This window comes from Neolamprologus multifasciatus, chromosome 11 (genome assembly GCF_963576455.1).
Source record: "Neolamprologus multifasciatus chromosome 11, fNeoMul1.2, whole genome shotgun sequence".
In the NCBI taxonomy this organism is placed as follows: domain Eukaryota; kingdom Metazoa; phylum Chordata; class Actinopteri; order Cichliformes; family Cichlidae; genus Neolamprologus; species Neolamprologus multifasciatus.
The window spans coordinates 36,290,410-36,311,188 of NC_140449.1; the positions used below are offsets into that span (position 1 = coordinate 36,290,410).

At 48.4% G+C, this 20,779-nt stretch overlaps 2 protein-coding genes across 3 annotated transcripts; one reads left to right on the forward strand and one right to left on the reverse strand.

Annotated features, from left to right (window-relative positions):
• Positions 1-811: 811 nt before the first annotated feature.
• LOC146509240 (SMAD family member 4-like) lies at positions 812-16,579 on the reverse strand. The gene is made up of 12 exons (XM_085176976.1): positions 16,461-16,579; positions 12,909-13,104; positions 12,108-12,356; positions 8,802-8,976; positions 4,622-4,750; positions 4,332-4,547; positions 4,113-4,250; positions 3,962-4,015; positions 3,469-3,652; positions 3,219-3,387; positions 2,363-2,501; positions 812-1,541 (listed from the first exon to the last, which is right to left on the reverse strand). The coding sequence occupies exons 2-12, from the start codon at positions 13,002-13,004 to the stop codon at positions 1,336-1,338; spliced, it is 1,755 nt and encodes a 584-aa protein (XP_085033102.1). The 5' UTR covers positions 13,005-13,104; positions 16,461-16,579; the 3' UTR covers positions 812-1,335.
• A 370-nt stretch (positions 16,580-16,949) lies between these two features.
• On the forward strand, positions 16,950-19,539 carry LOC146509241 (uncharacterized). Of its 2 annotated transcripts, none has more exons than XM_085176993.1 (6): positions 16,950-17,139; positions 17,293-17,392; positions 17,467-17,584; positions 18,080-18,254; positions 18,371-18,430; positions 18,950-19,539. In XM_085176993.1, the coding sequence occupies exons 2-6, from the start codon at positions 17,328-17,330 to the stop codon at positions 19,195-19,197; spliced, it is 666 nt and encodes a 221-aa protein (XP_085033119.1). In that variant the 5' UTR covers positions 16,950-17,139; positions 17,293-17,327; the 3' UTR covers positions 19,198-19,539. The 2 variants fall into 2 exon arrangements, 1 of the variants encoding a protein (XP_085033119.1); XR_014876807.1 differs by lacking the exon at positions 16,950-17,139 and having other exon boundaries at positions 18,950-19,271; positions 19,322-19,539.
• Positions 19,540-20,779: the final 1,240 nt, after the last annotated feature.

Genomic DNA, 20,779 nt, shown 5'->3' on the forward strand with positions numbered 1-20,779 from the left:
GACTGTGTTTCTGGATTGCAGTATCTAGAGAGCTGAGATGTCTCCACAGCGTTCTGAACGTGGACTACAGATCATGTGACATACTTGAGCACGTCGTTGCTACTGCTGCTTTCTGCAGGTCACATGAACGAGACGCTGCCATGGAAAATATAATTCTTCCTCCTGCTGCTGCAGAGAGGATCCAGAGGAGCTCTGTCACTATCAAGAACATTTGAACCACAGCAGCCTGAATTACAAAGAATCTCGTTTCACTAAAGCTCACACCCTTTGCACTGACTCAGAGTTCAGCCGTGGGTCCAAACATGTGTGCAGGTTATTACGCAGCAGGTCCATGAAGGTACAACACGGACCGGCTTCCTAATTTCCTCGGCTTTGATGAAAAATGTTGGGCGTAGAAGAAGAAGCATGGTGCTCGTGTTTCCACTTCATAACTTGGCCTTTATTCATAAACTCTAAAAATACTCTATAACTCTAATAAGAATCTGATTATTTGTGTGTGTGCGCGTCAGTACATTGAAGGGGGTGTGGCCTGTTTTATGGACCAGGTGTGGCCTGTTTTCTGTTTCAGCTCCCTGCTGCACTAAGTGAAGCCGCTCTCGTGCATGAAGTTCCTCGTTTGATCGTTTCCAGCGCAGATCTTTAATCATCTGGTCAGCTGAGACTGCAGAAGTCACCTGGATCAGTCATGAAACGTCTTGACGACTGGATGGACTTCCTGGGAGCGCCCTACCTGATCACTGCGTGTGGATGGAGAGGAGAGTGTTCCTCTGAAGTGTCTGAATGCAGAGTGAAAGACGAACAAAGACGAAGCTCTTTATCCACCAGACTTTTAATTTGAAGAGACAGCTGATGATTCAGAGCTTTACACCCTTTCAGTATAAAAGCCTTTAAATGAGTTAAACGTGAGAAAAAAAGCAGACGACAGAATAAATAATGTGACCGTCAGAGGGAGCAGAAACGCAACGTAAACAGGATATGATGTCATCAAAGGAACAGGAATGGCTCTTTGGTCGACAATTAGCTAAAGGAACTAAAAACCAACAGGAGGAGGAAGATGACGATGACGAGGTTTTTTTGGTAATCAGCTGATTTCTGACATCAGGCTTAAAGGGTCAGTTCACCTGTTGAGGGGGCGGAACTAATAAACTGCAGGCCAGCGTGGATGCTCGAGCAGACGCCAAGCTCGCGTGAACTGACCCTTTAACGAGTCACGCTGGTTTCCACAGAAACGAACTTAAATGACAGCAGAGACAAGACGCTGCGATTGGCTGATTGTCTGAAACCCGTGTGAACCGACCCCTGCTGTGGTGCGTTTGTGGGCAGAGCGCGGAGGTCCTAGAGTGCGTGCTCTCGTGGCGGCAGCATGTGCAGCACCTGGTCGAGCAGCTGCAGCGCTCGGTGCAGGTGCACCTCCAGCCAGCAGGGGGTGTCCTTGATGCTCTGCCGTGGGTAGTCACACCCCCACCCTTTGACGAAGCTCAGCCGCACGATGCACAGCCTGCGGAGGTCGTCCACGCCCAGACCGGCCGCTGAGCGCACACCTGCGGGAGGAAGCACAGGTGAGACACAGAAACTAAAACATGTGAAATTAAAACCACGAGGCTTACGCCGAGGGCCGAGGCCGCCCACCGTAAAAAGGAAGTGAAATAACATGAAATGCATGAAAAAGCAGGAAGTCGCACTGAGGCGCAAAATGACTCGATTGACTCTGCAGGTAAGTCTTTTAAGCCCTGCGTCTGGTTCATGTTATAATTTATTGATTCATCGATTCGCTTTTGTCACCCTGTTTATTTTTTGATTTCTCCTTTTCCTGTTTTATGGATTTGAACTTCTTTATTCCGGGAGAGACCCCTGTCAATCACAGTAAGGTAACCAGCTGACTGACCCACAGGCGTCTTTTCGTTACCTCCTAATTAATGTAAGTTTTAATGATCATTTTGTACTTACAGATATGAATCCATTTACTGAGTAATTGATTTATTTCCTATGGATGTTTCATTGTTGGTCCTCCGTGCTGGAGAATCAGGTAATCAGATTACATCCGTGTCTCAGCTCTGACTGTATTTGGACCTTTTCCTGTGAAACATTCGAGCTGCAGATCTTAAAATCAGAGATCAGTGAGAACTCGCTGAAGGCCTCGCTTCACCTTCCACACACTTCCTGCTTCAGCCTAACCCCGCCCATCAGCTCACAATTTAAATTTCAGGCCAAAAACTCTCCGTCCAGCAGGAGGCGCTCCACACACACGCACAAACACGGTCTTGTCCCTGATTTAAGAGTTACCGTCTGCACTCCGGACCAAACTGTAAAAATGACACCTGTGCCGGTCTGTCACTGGCTGTGTGGGGCAGGTGATACTCACTGACAGCAGGCGCGATTCCTCCCACACTGTTCGGACCGGGAATTGCACCGACCACCGCGGCTGCCTGAGTCTCCACAGCTGCCTGAGCCGCTGCCGCCTGCTGCTGCATCTGCCGGTGACACTGCCGCAGGTCGAACACCTGAACACAGACGGGTGAGACAGGCAGACGGGTGAGACAGGCAGACGGGTGAGACAGGCAGACGGGTGAGACACCGGGGTGGCTGTAGCTCAGGTGGTAGACGAGGTCGTTCGATTCCTTGGGGAAGAACCTACCGCACGCTTCTCTGTGACGGATCCATCCAGGTGTAAATGTGTGTGAACATGGTGGGCAAAAACAGCCACGTACTTAACACGCCATAATGAGCTAGCGTTAACAAAGAGCAAAGCTGCCAGCAGAGCCAAAACCACCTGATAGAAACAGGAGCCAATTCACACTTTGATGTCCAATCATGCACAAATCTATGTCCTATAAAACTGTCAACAAGCTGCTGAAGAAGTTACAACAAAGCTGTATCGAGAAACACGGCCCAAACAAACCTCTCAGAGAAACTCGGATCTCTTCACAAATCAGGAAGATCAAATCTGTAAAAGGAAGATGGACTCGCTGCTTTACTTCCTGCGATCGCCAAACACGCCTTTGTCTGTCTGATTTACGTCCAGAAAACCGTAAAACAGACGGACCAGAAAACTGAAATGGTGGACAAAGGTAAACGTGTAACAGTAGTCATGTAGCCCGAATCTGATTGGTTACTGGAACCCTCGCAGGGGTTCTGACGATATCTGATGGACCTGAGTGAAACCGAGCCCGTCTGGGCTCAGATGGTCATTCGCGGCTTCTACCGCTCCACGCACTCACCTTGATGTATGCTCCAGGGTAGATCTTATGAACGCCATCGCCTGGTGCTCTGCCCGCCTCCCGGTCCAGATAGAAACTCTGGACAAACACAGAGTGGTCGCTAAGGCAACGCATCCAGATGTCACCCTCCCCCCGACACTCCAGCTGAACCCCCCGGCCGATGTGGAGCCTGCAGGGCAACAACATCAGCAACATTAAATACTAACACCACAATAACTCTCATGGTGCCACCCACTAAACGACCGCTCACCTGGCGCGGTGGCTGGCGGCCGTACGGTGGACATTGCTGAGCTGTCCCAAACAGAATCGATCTCCTCCCGAAGGATCCACGTACCCGTCCACGGTCACCAGGGGACAGCTGGACTGGACCTTAAACATCTCACCAACCTGAACGTCCAGCTCAAAGTAGGAGATGGAGCACCAGAACTCTGGACCTGAGGATCGAGACACAGATCAGGACATGGCGAACCTGCTCCCCAAACATCCTGACAAACTGGAGACCAACGTGCTTCTCAACCTTTTATTACCTGAGCTTTTACTTCTGTAAGTAAGGACATCTTTGTTTCAGGGAACTCAGATAGGTGTGAGTATCAGGGCACTTTATTTTTACATTCACATTTTTTGGACCTGCTTCACTAAGACAGGACATTTTGTATTTTGGGGACGTCGGCCACTATGTTTTGAATCTTTATTAATAAAGTGAGGTCAGGGTGAGGGGCGGGGTTTGTGGACAGGTGTGGTACCTGGGTGGTTGGATACTGGCTGTGGATACGGAGCGGTGCTGTGATGCTGTGACCCTGCAGAAACAAACACAGACCCAGTACTCAGCAATACTGCAGTACTCGCAGTACTATGGTACTGAATAGAGCAGTAACATTTAACATGCTGTCTTACAGAAGTGAGTGTTGGGGGCGTGGTGTTGTTGATGATGATGAGGATGATGATGCAATGGTGGATGTGGCTGGTTGCCCCGCCCACTATGCTGCGGTCCTGCAGAGGTGTAGGGGGCAGGGCTGTTACCTGCCCAGTTGGCTGTGGAGACACACAGGACACTCATTATACTACAGAAGTAGTACTAAGCACAGGTAGTACATAGTACTTAGGGTACAGTACCAGGTTTGTGGGGGCCACTGTACTCTGGGCTCTGCTGATGTGGGGAGGCTGGGGTGGGAGGATGGGGGGGCTGGGGAGTGTGAGGTGGATTTGAGTGAGGCGGTGAAGCCTGCCCGCCGTGGTTAGGAGGTGGAGCGATCTGAAGGAGGCCGGGTCCGTCCAAACCGCCGCCGACCCCCCCGGCAGTCAGAGCTGCGGGCACCATGGAGCTGCTGCCTGCAGGAAACACGACTGTGTTACAACAGCGTCACGGCGTCTCGCACGCTGACAGCAAGGAGCAGCACACTGACCTGGGGGAGACAAAGGCATGCTGGGATACATGCCGACAGGCCGTGGGTGGCCATAGGGGTCGGTGTGGGGGGGCAGGTCGATCTGCAGACACTCCTGCATGAACTCCTCCTTTATGAGAGACTGAGGACCTGTCAAAGCAGACATTACAAACATTTAGACTGTACCCCAGGTTTGACGTTTGTACCCCAGTCACTCAACTGTAGCAATCCGAGTCCTGTTGATGACTGTCAGCCCCTGTTAATGACTGTTAGCCCCTGTTAATGACCGTTAGCTCCTGTTGATGAGTGTCAGCTCCTATTGATGACCGTCAGCTCCTGTTGATGACTGTCAGCTCCTGTTGATGACTGTTAGCCCCTGTTGATAACTGTTAGCTCCTGTTAATGACTGTTAGCCCCTGTTGATGACTGTCAGCTCCTATTGATGACTGTCAGCTCCTGTTGATGACTGTTAGCTCGTGTTAATGACTGTTAGCCCCTGTTGATGACTGTAAGCTCCTGTTAACGACCGTTAGCCCCTGTTAATGACTGTTAGCCCCTGTTGATGACTGTTAGCCCCTGTTGATGACTGTTAGCCCCTGTTAATGACTGTTAGTCCCTGTTAGCTCCTGTTAATGACTGTTAGCCCCTGTTGATGACTGTCAGCTCCTGTTGATAACTGTTAGCTCGTGTTAATGACTGTTAGCCCCTGTTGATGACTGTAAGCTCCTGTTAACGACCGTTAGCTTCTGTTGATGACTGTTAGCTCCTGTTGATGACTGTTAGCTCCCGTTGATGACTGTTAGCCCCTGTTAATGACTGTAAGCTCCTGTTAACGACCGTTAGCTTCTGTTGATGACTGTTAGCTCCTGTTGATGACTGTTAGCTCCCGTTGATGACTGTTAGCCCCTGTTAATGACTGTTAGCCCCTGTTGATGACTGTTAGCCCCTGTTGATGACTGTTAGCCCCTGTTGATGACTGTTAGCCCCTGTTAGCTCCTGTTAATGACTGTTAGCTCCTGTTGATGACTGTTAGCTCCTGTTAACGACCGTTAGCTCCTGTTGATGACTGTTAGCTCCTGTTAATGACTGTTAGCCCCGTTGATGACTGTTAGCCCCTGTTGATGACTGTTAGCCCCTGTTGATGACTGTCAGCTCATAACATACAAGTGACGACCTTTGACCTTCATCAGGTTTTATTTAATTGTGTCAGAGAAACTCAAACGTGCTCGTCATGCAGCTGAGTACATCAAGTGTTTAAAACAGAAGCTGTGCAGGTCTGAGATCAGCAGCTTTGTGAAACACCAAACTGAGGTCCTGCTAATGCTGATATATAGTGACACAGTTACATGAGTGATTAATCCTTTTGTTTTTTTGTCTTTAACTTTATCAATAAAGCTGCAGCTTTCGCTACAGCACGTGTGGTACTTTAACCGTTGTACTGTTTTCATCAGTTCATTTTGCAGTTAACATGTGAACATGTTGGATGATTTGTCTGCTGTCACTGGGTAGTGCTGAGGTCTGAATCTGAGGGCAGCTCCTGTAATCACAAAGACAACAGAACCATCACAAACTGAATTATAAAGTTTATCTCTTACATCTGAAATAAAGCTGATTCTTCTGTCCTCACACACTCAGGATCGGAAGTTCTTGTCTTACATTTTTTTCAGTATTACAGTACACTACAGTACTTTAATCCATAGTTCCTGATTAATGAGGAGTTACTGAAGTACAAGCTTTAAAAAAAAAGTTACTGTCTTTACAGATGTGGCAAGAGACTGAAAACATGCTGTTGTTTGCACATATTTAATATTCAGCTCTGCACAGGAGCTGCAGCAGGGTGCAGCCTGTTGCTTTTACAGTATAATACTTGTAATAAAAGTACAGTAACAGTAATTAGTGACTGAGCAGCCCGGAGCGTTTCTCTTGATTTCTTTAGTAAATTCATTCACCTGCACAGCTAAACGAACCCTGACAGCCGAGTGCTCATCTTAGCTAGCTAGGTCTCAGGAGCTAGCTAAGGACGGTAGTTACGGATTAGCTTACAAACACGTTTAACTTACCGAAAAAGTGCAGCGGGGCCTCGGGTCCTTCTGTCGGGTAGTCCAGTTTACTGAAGAACACCTCAGGCTGTCAGGTTAAAACACTCGGTCGTGTTTTCGTAGCGTAAACGCTGGGCGTCCTCTCAGAGCCTACGCTCTATCTGCTATTCGCGAACAGAGATACGCAAGTTTCTCCGTGACTGCAGCTGTCAGTCAAAGCTCTTATGATGACGTTTCACCCCAATTTAACATCACCGTGGTAGGAATTAGAATCAAACTTATGGGAAAGGAGACCCCTTGAACATCAATCAGCGTGATGAGAACTATTGAAAACAAAAGAAAGAATCTTTGGAAAAAAACTATCTAAGGAGGAGGGGTTTATGACCTATACTGCAGCCAGACACCAGGGGGCGATAGAAACGTTTTAGCTTCATTTTTGGGGAGCTGTCGCGTCGTCCATATTTTCTACAGTCATTGTTCTGGACCTTTCAACTGTGTTTGTGCTGTTGGAGCCTTTTGGAGCATTTTAATGACATCATCTGACCAATAACATGGCTGCTGTGAGGTTACCATAGTAACAGACCGAGAAGAAGGTGGAGCGAGTTTGATGAGAGAAATTGGATGGTTTCTGTGTGTGTGTGTGTGTGTGTGTGTGTGTGAGTGTGTGTGAGAGTGTGTGTTTCTGTGTGTGTGTGTGTGTCTGTGTGTGTTGTCACTCCTGTTGGGCTCTGAAGGTTTTGGAGCGTCTCTGTTATCTGCCCTCGTGTCTGAGCAGAAGTCAGACTAAACACCGCGGTGACCGTTTCTATTTCCAAAGACACTCTGGAACCCACACACACAGACACACAGACACACAGACACACACACAGACACACACACAGACACACAGACAGACACACACACACACACACACACACACACACACAGACAGACACACAGACAGACACACACACACACACACACAGACAGACACACACACACACACACACACAGACAGACACACACACACACACACACAGACACACAGACAGACACACAGACTCACACACACACACACACACACAGACAGACACACAGACAGACACACACACACACACAGACACACACACACACACACACACACAGACAGACACACACACACACACACACACAGACAGACACACACACACAGACAGACACACAGACACACACACACACACACACAGACAGACACACAGACACACACACACACACACAGACACACACACACAGACACACACAGACAGACACACACACACACACACAGACAGACACACACACACAGACAGACACACAGACACACACACACAGACACACACACACAGACAGACACACACACACACACACACAGACAGACACACACACACACACACAGACAGACACACACACACACACACACACACACAGAAACACATACACACACACACACACACACACACACAGACACACACATACAACCACACACAGACACACACACACACACACACACACAGAAACACACAGACACACACACACAGACACACACACACACACACAGACACCCACAGACACACTCACACACACACAGACACACACACACACTCACACACACACACACACACACAGACACACACAGACACACACAAACAGACACACACACACACAGAAACACACAGACACACACATACAACCACACACACACACACACACACAGACACACACACACACACACACACAGACACACACACACACACACACACACACACACTCACAAACACACACACACACACACACACACACACACAGACACACACACACACACAGACACACACACAAACAGACACACACACAAACAGACACACACACACACAGACACACACACACACACTCACAAACACACACACACACTCACACACACAGACACACACAGACACACACACACACACAGACACACACAAACAGACACACACACACACACATACACAGACACACACAAACAGACACACACACACGTACACACACACACACACAGACACACACAGTGTTTAAAGCTGTGACCGTGTTTCCATCAAAGCAGCAAAGAAACCTGAAACCAAACGCTGCTCCAGCCGATGACTCACAGCCAATCAGACCAATCACAGAGGGCAGCAGGTGTGCAGGGTTACCTGTGGCGGGGGACGCTACCCTCTCGTAGTGGTAGGGGTTCACACACACGCTGTCGTACTTCAGGTCGAAGGCAAACTGACAGAACTTGACGTGCTTCAGCTCGTTCTTGTGGAGGTCTGGCCACCGCCACAGGCGGGCGTAGATCACATGAGGGAAGCCTTTTCTACCCGCTACCTGCACAGGTGAGACAGACCGTCAGCGAGGAAACATGTCAGCTTAAATAAACTGTGACAGCAGACTGAGTCATGCTGAGCACAAACACTGTGCGTGTGCGTCACGTGATTATGCCAAACCACAAGCATGACATCACGTCTGACCGCAGCCTCAGAACGCTGCAAAAAGTTCAGGTCAGACATCAGATCCCAACACAGAGCCAACATAGCTCCAGCCTGCAGGGGGCGTCTCTCTGTATCCTGTCCCCAGCTGAGTGTGGGCACAAACATTAGCTGCAGTTCACCTAGGGGGCGCTGTGAGATCAAAGTGAGCTAAACAGAGACTTTGGATAAAAGCACTCTTCCTCCTTCACTTCCTCTCAGTGAAGCTAATTCTGACCATAAAACACTAGCATGCTGCTAACGCGTGCTGATTGTGCTGTTAAGGTCTTAGGACAGGTGTTTCCACAGTTGAAGCCCAGCAGGAGCTCCAGGTGTGCAGGAGGAGCAGCGTAAAGGCGATGCTGTCAGGAGGCTGCTCGCTTCACGCTGTAAAGCGCCTCGCAGTGCTGTGACGTCTCTAACAAAAAGCGTTTACTGCAGGAGAAAACCTGTGTAACATCTAAAGGTGGAACCATTTCTGCTGAACTCGACAGCGCCCCCTATGGAGCAGGAAGTCCACAGAGAGGCGGTCCCGAGTATTTAGAAGTTGTTCGATAAAACGTTTCATGATGAATGTTTCTGTGTGTTAACCAGGTCCCTTAACTGTAGGAAAACCCTCATGAGGATGTTTATTCTCACCGATGCGTTCACTAAACAAACTTTAAACTCAGAAAATCCCAGCAGACTGTAAACTCCTCAAAGCCACAGGTTTGTGAATGTGCTGCTTTAAAGCTGATGGACGAGGTCTGCTCTGTGTGCACAGGTGAAGGGCAGGGATAAGACGCTGCAGACAAAACAATCTCACACACACACGCTGCAAGAAATGTCCTCATAAACCTGCTCAAAGACCCAGGTCCCCACACTGCACGTAAACTGACACAGCACTTTCTTTTAAATCACCTTTTATCCACATTTTGTTCGTTCAGACTCTCCTCATGTCTTTACTCTGTTTCTCTTTAAGTGTTAAGTTCAAACAAATACTTGTGTTTGTTCCTGTTTTCCGGGTTTTTTCCAAAGGTGTCGCCGTGTTCCCCTCTCTGAGCTATGAGAAGCAGGCATGCTGCAAAAACAACATCCAAACCCCAAAACAAGCAAACAGCAACACAGAAAGATTTTAGCAAAACTTTCCAAATATACCAGGTTTGTTTGTTTGATCTGGAGAACTTTCACATGATGACACACTCAGAAGGAACGTCTCTGGTTTGTTCCACGAAGAGTGAAAACACGAACTGCTCATCAGAGAAGAAACACACTTTTCCTTCAAATACGAACACGTTAAAGACCGAGTTGGACATCATTTAGAAACAGCTGACGAGGTGACGGAGAATCAGTGGTTTACACGGAGGCCCAGGTAGAAAAATCACAAAACAAAAAGCACAAGAAAATTATAAAAGGACGTCTTATCCATGCAAATCTACGACTGAAAGGGAGAAATTCAAGAAAAAAAAATCAGATAAAGTCAAATATCTGAGAAAAAGATGTGAGATATTACACTGACACTGCTTATAATTCAAAACTGAGACAAAAAATAGATTAAAAAATTCAGACGCAAAAGGTCTGATTTCAAAATCCAAAACTAAATCAATCAAATAACAAAACTATAAGATTTACTGAAGTAAAACTATGAGACAAGAAGTAAAAGTCTCATATTTAAGACAACAGACAGGTCTGTGAAACGTTTACAAGCTGAGATTTTAACCTCTAAAAACACCTGTTAGAGCAAAACTACGAAACGAGGAGAAAAGAACTCAAAGAGCCGACAGAAACCAAACAGAAATATTTGATGTAAAAGTCCAGACAAAGCTCTGCTTTTGGCCTCAGTCTGAACTTCTCGATTTTTTAATGGGAGACAAAATCATCTCGTCCTCTCTGGGTCAACGTCTGCAGCAGCACGTCATTTCTTACAGTGTGGAAACTCTGCGGTATGAAATCCACCAGAGTCCCAGACGAGTCCACATTCCCGTCCTCTGCACGCGTACACACACACACACACACCCACAAACACACACACACACACACGACCCTGAACCCAAACCTGAGCCCTGAAACCGGCTCTGAACCCTCAAACAGCCTCTGAAGCGAGGGCCACAAACGGGCCTGAGTCTAACAAGGTGCTCACAAAGATAGCTGTACGCACACACACACACACACACACACACACACACCAGACTGTCTGGCTTAAGTTAACCCGGCCCCTTTCCTGTGTTTCAGACAAAACAAGCCAGCCTGCCCTTCCTCCTCCTCCTCCTCCTCCTGCTGCTGCTGTTTGGATGTGAGACGTTCTGCAGGATCCTGCCGTCACACCGACGCTGTAACGCTTCTAACCGCTTCGTTTTATTGGTCATGCATTTGAAGTTTGATCTCTCGGGTCTTCCTCGCTCACATGCCGACCCTCACCACCCTCGCACAGGCACGCGCTCCACAGCTCGCTCATCGGGTGACGCTGCGGCGAACGGAGGCTGAGCTTTAACAAAGCAGCGCTCCGTGACAGGAGCCTGCTGCAGGTGTGCGTCTCACCTGTGTGCCCCGCCCAGCCCTGCATCCTGAAAGCATGTTCCCCCCAACCTGAGCTTATCACAGAAACATTTTAGCAGCAGCGGGGAGACAATGTCCTCGTGGGGACGTTTTGGTTTAAAGTTCCTGAGAAGGTGTCTCATGTTTTAGTGGGGGGAGGGGTGCGCTGTGGGCGGGGTCAGCTGGTCCTGGTGTGAACCTGGCTCAGCAGACTGAGGTGTGCTCATAATTACTGAGACTGTGGGACACACCCAGGCCGCTCCATCATCATCATCATTATTATTATATCAGTGAGGAGCTCCTGGAGCCCCGACAGAGGACACAGGAAGGACAGGATCAGGTGCAGACCAGGTGAGGGGCGGAGCCTGAAGACTTTAAAGACTTTTTCTTTGAAGTCCTGTTATCTTTCTAACTCTTTCAGAATAAAATAAGGTGACTACTTCCTGTGGGCCCTCTGTCGGGTTTTCACCGCCGTACCTGCAGCCGGCCGTCCAGCGTCCTCTGGATGGTGACACACTTGCTGGGGTGCACGCCGTTGGTGGTGACGGCGGTGATGAGCGAGTCCAGTTCGTCCTTCTTCTCCTTCAGCTTTTTCACCAGACTCTCGATGGCGCGCTTGGCAAAGCCCTCGTTCTCACCGCCCTGCCGGTGGCACATCAGACTGTGGACGATGCTGAGGCAGGCGTCTGCGCTGCTGGGGGCGGGGCCGAGCACCGACATGGTCACCTGATAAAGTAAAACAGAATCTGCTCAGACGGCTCAACAATCAGATGCATAAAAAGACTTCCCCGGACAGATCTATGTGGGTGGGGCCTGTGTGCCCTCGGTGACATCACACAGATGAACGCTGAGGTCGTTGTCAGGTTTCACGTGAACCCACCAGCCAGAGGAACAGGAAATACATGACAGGAACGCACAGACAGGTGGGACGCCCGCTGTGCCCGTGGGCCAGCAACACAGCTGATCCACAGGTGAGCTCATACAGCGAGCACAGAGCAGCTGATATTGATCGTATTGGTCAGTGATCAGAAACACACGTCACTTCCCTCTGAGGCAGACAGAGGTGAGGAGACAGGATCACCACACATGCACGTCCTCACTGCTGATTCCTTTCATTTTCTCATTAAACTGTAAGCAACATGACGTCGTGACCGCGGCTCTATGACGTCATCAGATGCTGACGATGCCTGACGCTGACTGGCTGACCCTACCGCTGCATCAACAGTTGTTCACAGAAGAATTACAGAAGCTCTCAGCGGGCTCCCGCGGCGCACTCACCGGGCTCGGCGCTCTCCGCTCGGCTATGATCCGCTGCCGGGTCCGTGAGGCCGGAGGTTCGTCCGTCGGCGCGTCCGCGTGCGACTCCGTCTGCATCCAGACTGTCTGCACGCTCACCGGGGGGAGGAGGAGGTGGGGGCTATGTCATGCTCCCCCGACGGCCAGACATAACAGGAAGTCTGGCGACCTCTGGGGTCTTCCAAAATAAGAGCACAGAGACAAAACTTTGAGCGTTGTTACGATGTGGAGCGTTTACCTGCGGTTTACCTGTTTGTGCTTCCTGCCTGCACACCTGCCATCCTGTCACTGTAATGTTGCCTGTGTGCGTTGTCTGAGTTCACTGCACAGTCAATTTAAGTTTTATACAATGATAATTACAGTTTGCCTTATTTTTCTGCGTGCTTTGATTTTTGTTCTTTTTAAAATTTATGTTATTTTATTATGTTATTGAAAAGTGGCTATTCGGTTATTCACCTGTAATCGTGCTTTCGCTGTCTAGTTTTAGTCATTTGTCCCGTTCTAAAGTTTTCCTTTCTTTTAGTTGACCTAGTTTTACTTCACTGTGAACCTAAATTCATTCTCACGTCACAAAGCATCAAATCCCGTTAGAGCAAGCTTACTCATCAAGGCTTAACAATGATTAAAATGATTAACGGAAATATATTAACACTTATTAGAGATGTTTCCTGGGTTAAAGAAACGTTTTAAAACTCAACTCAACTAAAATGTTTCCAAAATGCAGCTTCAAAAACTCTCGTTTCACTCGTTTTCCCGCATTTCCGCACCAGTTACTGCAGCTTTTATTTTGTGATACTGCCGGAAACGCGCTTTGCCTTGTGAGAAAGTTTGTGTGCGTGACTTCAGCCGTGAGAGAGCCAATCACAGCCCTCCTGTGTGTGTGTGTGTGTGTGTGTGTGTGTTTGGCGCCATCTGGTGGTTAAAGTCGAGGAAACATTTCTCGTGTTTGACAGAAACAGTGAAGCTAAAATAAAAACAGCTGACCTTCACGATGAAAGAAAAAGGGACAGAGTGACATTTGTCTGCACTCAGGCCCTACAATAAATAAAGACACAAAAATAAGAGTGTGTTCCTCTCGTTAATCTAAAACTCTGCTGCACACACTCTTTCACAATAAAACTTCCTCTTTCAGGCCAACTCTTGGCTTTCTGACCGTCTGCCATGGAAACCACTGCGGTTTCAGTCCCAGACTGGTCCTCGGTCCTGCACCAAGGACCAGGCTCTGTCAAGCTCCCACAGGGAACGCCCTCACCGAGCAGGCCGAGGCCTCCAGTCTGTGGACGTCTGTGGGGACCAGCATCCACAACTGAAGCCATGAGCGGTCAGTGATGCCGCTTTAATAGAAAACCAAAGTCCCAGCCTCAAATGTCTCATATTCTCTTCTGTTTTATTTATATAGTAAAAAAAAAAATGAATATGAAGGCACTTTTGAAAAACCCACCCCACCCACCAAGCCTGATGTTTTACTCATGACCACCTTTCCAGTCTTTAATTTAATTTGGATGTTTGTTTGTTTTTAACCTTTGATTTGTAGATTTTTCTTTAACGGTTTTCTCCTTTAAACCACGACTTGATGTTTTGGTTCACACATAGAAATATCTGGATGACTCGTCACCTTCAAACCACATGAAGAGAATCTCGTAAAAACACTGAAGTTAATACTGCGATTTTCAAAATAAGTCGCGTTTTTCTTTAATACAAAGAAGCAGTTTGTTGCTGTGCTGGAGACAGATAAAAATGTCTATATATGAATGCTGCGTGTTGATACTGTGTATCGTGCTTCTCTGAGGTTCATCACTAACAGTAAATCTCAGACTCACCACTGTGAGTTCTGCTCTCAGGTACGACGCCTGCTTTGGCCAATTGGAGGAACTCTCGTTTATACAGTTTTACATATAAGGCAATAATCGGATTGCTGCCTTCATGTGTATGTTCCCTGCTTGCAGTGAAACATGCTGGTCGTATCCTCTTCATCCACCTGAACTGAACTTGGCAAAAGAGATTTTGTCCATTTAGCCCCCTCAGCTTGGAACAAACTGCAGAAAACGACTTTCATTTGTGTGGTTTGAAATCTAAACTAAGAATCCTTGAGGCCACGTCCACAACATGCAACTGTTTCAATTAGATTGTCATTTTAACTGAATTTTATTGAATTATATTCTTTTTCTTTTTTTATTTCATTTATTTTTGCATGCGTGTTTTTGCTGCCTGAGTTTAACTGAGTATTTTTTGTAAATGTGAGACACTTGCTGTTGCCTGTCTTGGCCAGGTCTCCCTTGAAAAATAGTTTTTTAATCCCAATGGGATTCCTGGTTAAATTGACCCTGTGCACGAGAAAATGCTAACTTCCTGGTTTGAGACCGGATGTGGGGTTGTACATTTCCGGTAGCTTTACTTTGCGGTCAATCGCTACTGCGAAGATATTCTCCACAATCATGTCCAAAACTCGAAAACGGAAAGATGGCGTTAAGTTACAAAGAGAAGGTGGGAACACTCACCACTGTTGTGTCATAAAAATCTAATGATCAATTTTGACGTTTAAAGAGTTTAGATCGATCAGTTGTTTACGTCACTCAACACAAGCAGAACTGCAGCAGAAGACACATCGTCCACAGTCAGAAGCACATCTCTGTATAGTGACTGGTCTCATGATTCAAACAGGCAAATGTTCAGCATTCAAACTACAGGTGAACAATAGTCAAACCAGATGTTTCCCGTTATGTTGATATCAGCTAGTCAAGTACACACCTACACAGCATGTTAACAAACCGTGAAAAAAGCCACACAAAAAATGAAAGATTGCTGGTTTCTATACATTAGTATTTACGAAGGGTATGTTGTGACTTACCTCGTTATAGCGAGGGACCGTTATAGCGGTCCCTCGCTATAACGATGTTCACCTTTCACCTCGCTGTTTCTATTTTTAGTGCAAGTTTGCATGCTTTTTTTTACGTCACATTGCGTCCTGATCGCTGCAGACGATCTCCTGTACAGAATCGCTGCATCGATGCTAGCAGTGTGACTCTGAAGTGCAGTGCTGTATGTCCACGATGTCCACGAAACGTTTTGCACCGTCAAAAAATAAAATTGGCTACTTGATTTCACCTATCGCTGGTTATTTTTAGGACATAACACCCGCGATAAACGAGGGACAGCTGAGAAATATAACATTTGAATCCTTTTCTCTTTTGCTCTGAGGCGCGGGGGAAAATATGACAAGTCGATGAACATCATTTACAGATATATTGGGTAAATGCCCGAGACATCTATAGAAATGTAAATCACCACTTGATTCATTCACTTGCTTAACTTGTTTTGGACCGTAAACAAGGCGCGAATAGGACACCGGAAACAAAGCTCCCCACAGGAGTTTCCGCACCGGAAGTAGCATATGCTAACGTGCACATAGTCAATAAAATAATAATAATTATTGGCAGAAATAGCCTTCCGTACTGCTGGAGCCTTAAAGTTCTGCCTGCGGATCAAACATGTTTCTAAAGGATAAATCAGCAGCAGGAGGACACACACATTCACCTGTGTGGGCTTCTGTGTTTGTGAGTCCGACACAGCTGTGTGTGCTGCTGACTTATAGATGTGAACTTGACCCCAGGGCGGGCCGTTAGCTGCGGTTAACCCGGACAGAGCGTGACTTTAACGGCGGTTTGGCCTCTACGTTTAGCGGCTGAGCTGTGAGAGAAACACCAGGTGCTGCTGCTCACCTCACCTGAGCTCACCTGAAACCTGTGGAGAGGAATTAGTTGATCTGTAAAAACTAAACTTTGTAAAACTAATGCTAACAGCAGCTTGTGGGTTAGCATTGCGCTTAATTAGCACGAGTGTTAGCAAGCGGAAGTGACCTTACAGTTAGTAACAGGTGTGTCTGTTTTAGGCCGTGAGCTTCTCCCGGTAGGACGTTCAGATACAGGTAAGCGTGCGTGAATATTATAACTGAACAGGTGAACTGTGGAAGCTAACGTTAGCTGTGAGCGCTGCTTTTTTTGCGCGGACACAAATTGGCGGGCCAGCGCCGCTTTAGCACAGAGCGAAATTAAATTTTCCGTGTTACCTGCGGAAACTGAGAGCGCTCACAGACTGTGCTGAACACCACGAGGCCGCTGAGGCCTCCTCTTAAATTCGGCTGACCTTTGAACCACGAAGCGAGATTAATTAAATTTTTATCTGCGTTTCCGGCTCAAAGACGGGAGATATCTGTGTGAGTTAAACAGCTGTGCAAATGAACAGGGTCGTGTGCGGGCTCTTTGATGAATGCCGATATGAAGGCAGACATCAGGAAGTGGCAGTTTTACCGGAGCTGCTGCTTTTTCCGGTTTCCGTGCTGAATGAAGCTTTTATCTTTTTGAATCAGGCGGCAGGTGAACAGGGTCCGGCGTCCAGAGGCAGATGGAGTCATCAGAGCCAGGCTCGTTTCGCCCCAGAGGAACATCCACGGTGTCCCTGCACGAGCGGTGAGTTACCATGACCTCCTGCAAAGTTAAAGGTCAGGGACACTGTGCTGACGTTCCCTCCTCTCTGCCGGCAGCTTCTCCAGAGTCCTGGTGGAGCAGCAGACCTGCTCCAGGTTGCATCAGAGGGCGTCCGCCCCCCTGCCCGTGGTCCTGCTGATGAAGTCAGCTCCCTTATCGCTGCTTCTTCCACAGGTGAGTCCCAGAGGAGTCACAGGTCACCTGTGAAGAAGGGCGGCCCAGGTGTTCATGGAGGACCACCGGCCTGCTCGTCGGACTCGCTGTAGCCTCCACGTGGAGCTGAAACCAGTGAAACCAGCCCGGCCACGATGGGGTCGTGTTTGTGGGACCGAACCAGTGTGAGGTTTTGTTCGACATCCTCGTGAAATCAAACGGCAGCGACTCTCTGGTATAAACATGCACGCTCAGCGCAGGTAGAACAGTGTCTGGTTGGGGGCGGGGTTAATGATGCATTTGTTGCATGGCAACCTGTGCTGGATAGTTACGATCAAGTCATTGTAGCCGTCGCACGTGGAAACTCGCTGCATCGAGTGCATTCGTCATATCGCCCACACGGGTCACCGCTGCGTCATCATAAGGGTTCCCAGCACGTGCACACTCGTCCGTTTTCACAGGTGGATGGCGAGCTACTGCGCCGTAAAAGCGAGCTGCTGTGTCTCTGTGTCGCAGGCTGCCGGGAGCTCTGAGAGGGCGGAGCATCGTCACCTGAGGAGGAGGAGGAGCGTCTGGACACGACTCGGCTGGCGGCGGGTAACTCGCCGCCCGTCAGCCTCTGCGCATCAAGGCTTCTGGAGCTTCATGAACAAATACAGGTGGAGAGCGCGGGTCACCTCCACCTGCAGGCGTGAGTATCTGAAACACGGGCGCAGTGGGCGGGGCAGCGTGCGGCCTTCTCCGCTAGACTGAAGCTGCAGCAGAATTCTCACCTGTGCTCCACCCGTGTGTGCGTTTCCTCTGCAGGAGCAGTAGGTCTGCGCGGTCGGCTCGGGAGGCGGAGCCAGCTGAGACCGCTGACCTCAGGTGAGTTTCTCTGCACGCTGCGCTTTCAGAGCGCGGGCAGCTACGTGCACGTCTGCTCGAGTGTTCCTTCATGGCGACGGCTGGTAGCTTTGTTTATGTCGTAACAGTAAAATGATTCCTACGGTTGCAGTAAGCCGCACTGACAGCCGGGGGCGCCGTGGAGAAAAGGTTGGTGCGATTTGGCCTGTTAGGCGGGGTTAGGAGAGCTGCGCTCTGATTCGTGCATCTGATGGCGCCGCTACTGTCTGCCAGTTAAATTCAAAGACGTTTAAATACAGCTGGAGGGCTGACCGCCAGGGGGGCGTGTCCCTGTAGCTCTACTAAGCTGACCCCTACTGAGTCAGAGCTTTGAAATCTCCCCTCCTCAGAGGTCAAAGGTTAAAAGTTTAGAGGTCAAAGGCCGTTTGCCAGAGGCTAAAGGTTGCTCTGGTGCACTGGTCCCAGTTCAGGGTCTGCAGCCTTAACGGTGCTGAAGGACCAATAAGAAGTGTGTAAATCTATCCATTTTGTTTCTGGCAGGACGAAGACGGCGCGGGGTAAAGCTGCGGGTAGGCGGGGCCACCATTTCAAAGGGGCGTGGTGGCAGCAGAAAGGCGGTGCCAACGAAGAAGCAGCTGGACGCCGAGCTGGACGAGTACATGTCCACGTGCCGGAGCCGACTGGACAAACAGCTGGACGACTACATGTCCACGTCCCGGAGCCGATTGGACGCCGAGCTGGACGAGTACATGTCGATGGCGGGACAGCCGCTGCCGCTGTGGGACTGAAACTGTGACAGGCGGGACCAAAGGTTTGGAACCGCCTCTCCAAGTGTACACAAGTTTTATTTGGTGACTCTCAGGCTGCTGATTGGCTCCTGCTCTCAGGCTGCTGATTGGCTCCTGCTCTCAGGCTGCTGATTGGCTCCTGCTCTCAGCTGCATTAAGCATTTCTTTGTTTTCGAACCAGAGCGTTCAGTTTTCTGTTGGTTTGTGTTCCTGAAGTGGTCGTGTGTCCTTCACTGACCCTCTGTGTGTTGGAATTTTTAATGGGTCGTTTGTAATTCTGAAGTTTTTGTTCCCAACATTTAAAAGAATAAAAGACGTTCGTTCGCTCTTGTCTGCACGCCATCGCGAGTCCTCAGGAGCAGTTCTTTGATGTGTCCTCTCGGCCAATCGTCATCTCTCCAGAGACGAGGCATCGGCGACCGTTCGCTCACGAGCTGCACGTGTGCACTTCAGCTTACAAATCCACTTTGAGCTCCAAAAACCAAAAAGTGCTTCACATTTAGCTGAAGGAGGCGAGGTCGCTACAGATGCATCACCGACTTCCAGGCTGCGTCCGTTCGTTTGAAAACATTTTCTCTCCGTTTTGGCGTCCCGTCCACACTGAGGCGGCGTTTTCGTTCATGGAAAACGCCGCGTTTTCAGCCGTTTCAAAGTGGACGCACAACTGAGAAAGCCAGTGTGGATGGCGAGCGTTTTCAGGCGAGAACGCGGCGTTTTCAAATCCATCCGGGCCAGTGTGGACGTAGCCTCAGGAGACTGAACCCTCGAGACCGTTTTACCCTTCCTGTCATGTGACTCCTGTCATGTGACTCCTCTGCTGGACGTTCGTGTTGAACAGGGTTTCTGATGATGAGCTCAGGCTTCTGCATGATGTCACAGGACGTTTTCAAATGCCGTCTTCACCTTCCTGCTGGTTAGTGGGAGGAGCTAAACCGTCTCGTTTGACACAGATGGTTTTCTTGTCACGTACAGATGAACAGCCACAATTAAACAGTTTACATGAGCAGATAGAAAGTGTGTATATTTAAGAAGATCATAAGAGAACTACTAAAGTATTTAATATTTAGGGAATTTAAGACACTTGTTGGTTTTTAGTTTGTCACAACAACTGAAACTTAAAGGCTCAAGTTTGTTGCACAGTCGAGTGCTGCAGTTGTAGTGAGCGTGTAAAGGTGTGCGCAGCAGGTCAAAGGTCAAAGGCCCGATGGCTTGTGGGTCGAAACTATCAGCTTCAAAACAAAAACAGGTTTTCATACAGGAAAATGTGTTTTTACTTTTATAGATAGAAATCACAAAGTGCTTCACAATAGAAGCTGAAATAAAAACGAATATTAATAAAAGCTTGTTTGTATAGAAATGTCAGCGTCTACACGGAGCCTCGAGGTTTCAGAGGGAGGAGCTTCACCACGGCTCCAAACCTTCAATCTAACATTTTAAAATGAAACCAAAAATTTACAGGCAAGAAGGAAACATGTGACCTCCTGTTAGTGCTGCTGATTGGTTGAAACCCCAACAAGAAGAAATGAAAGCAGGAAGAATCACCCGAGTCCAGCAGAGGTTACAGATGTTTCTTACATGAAAG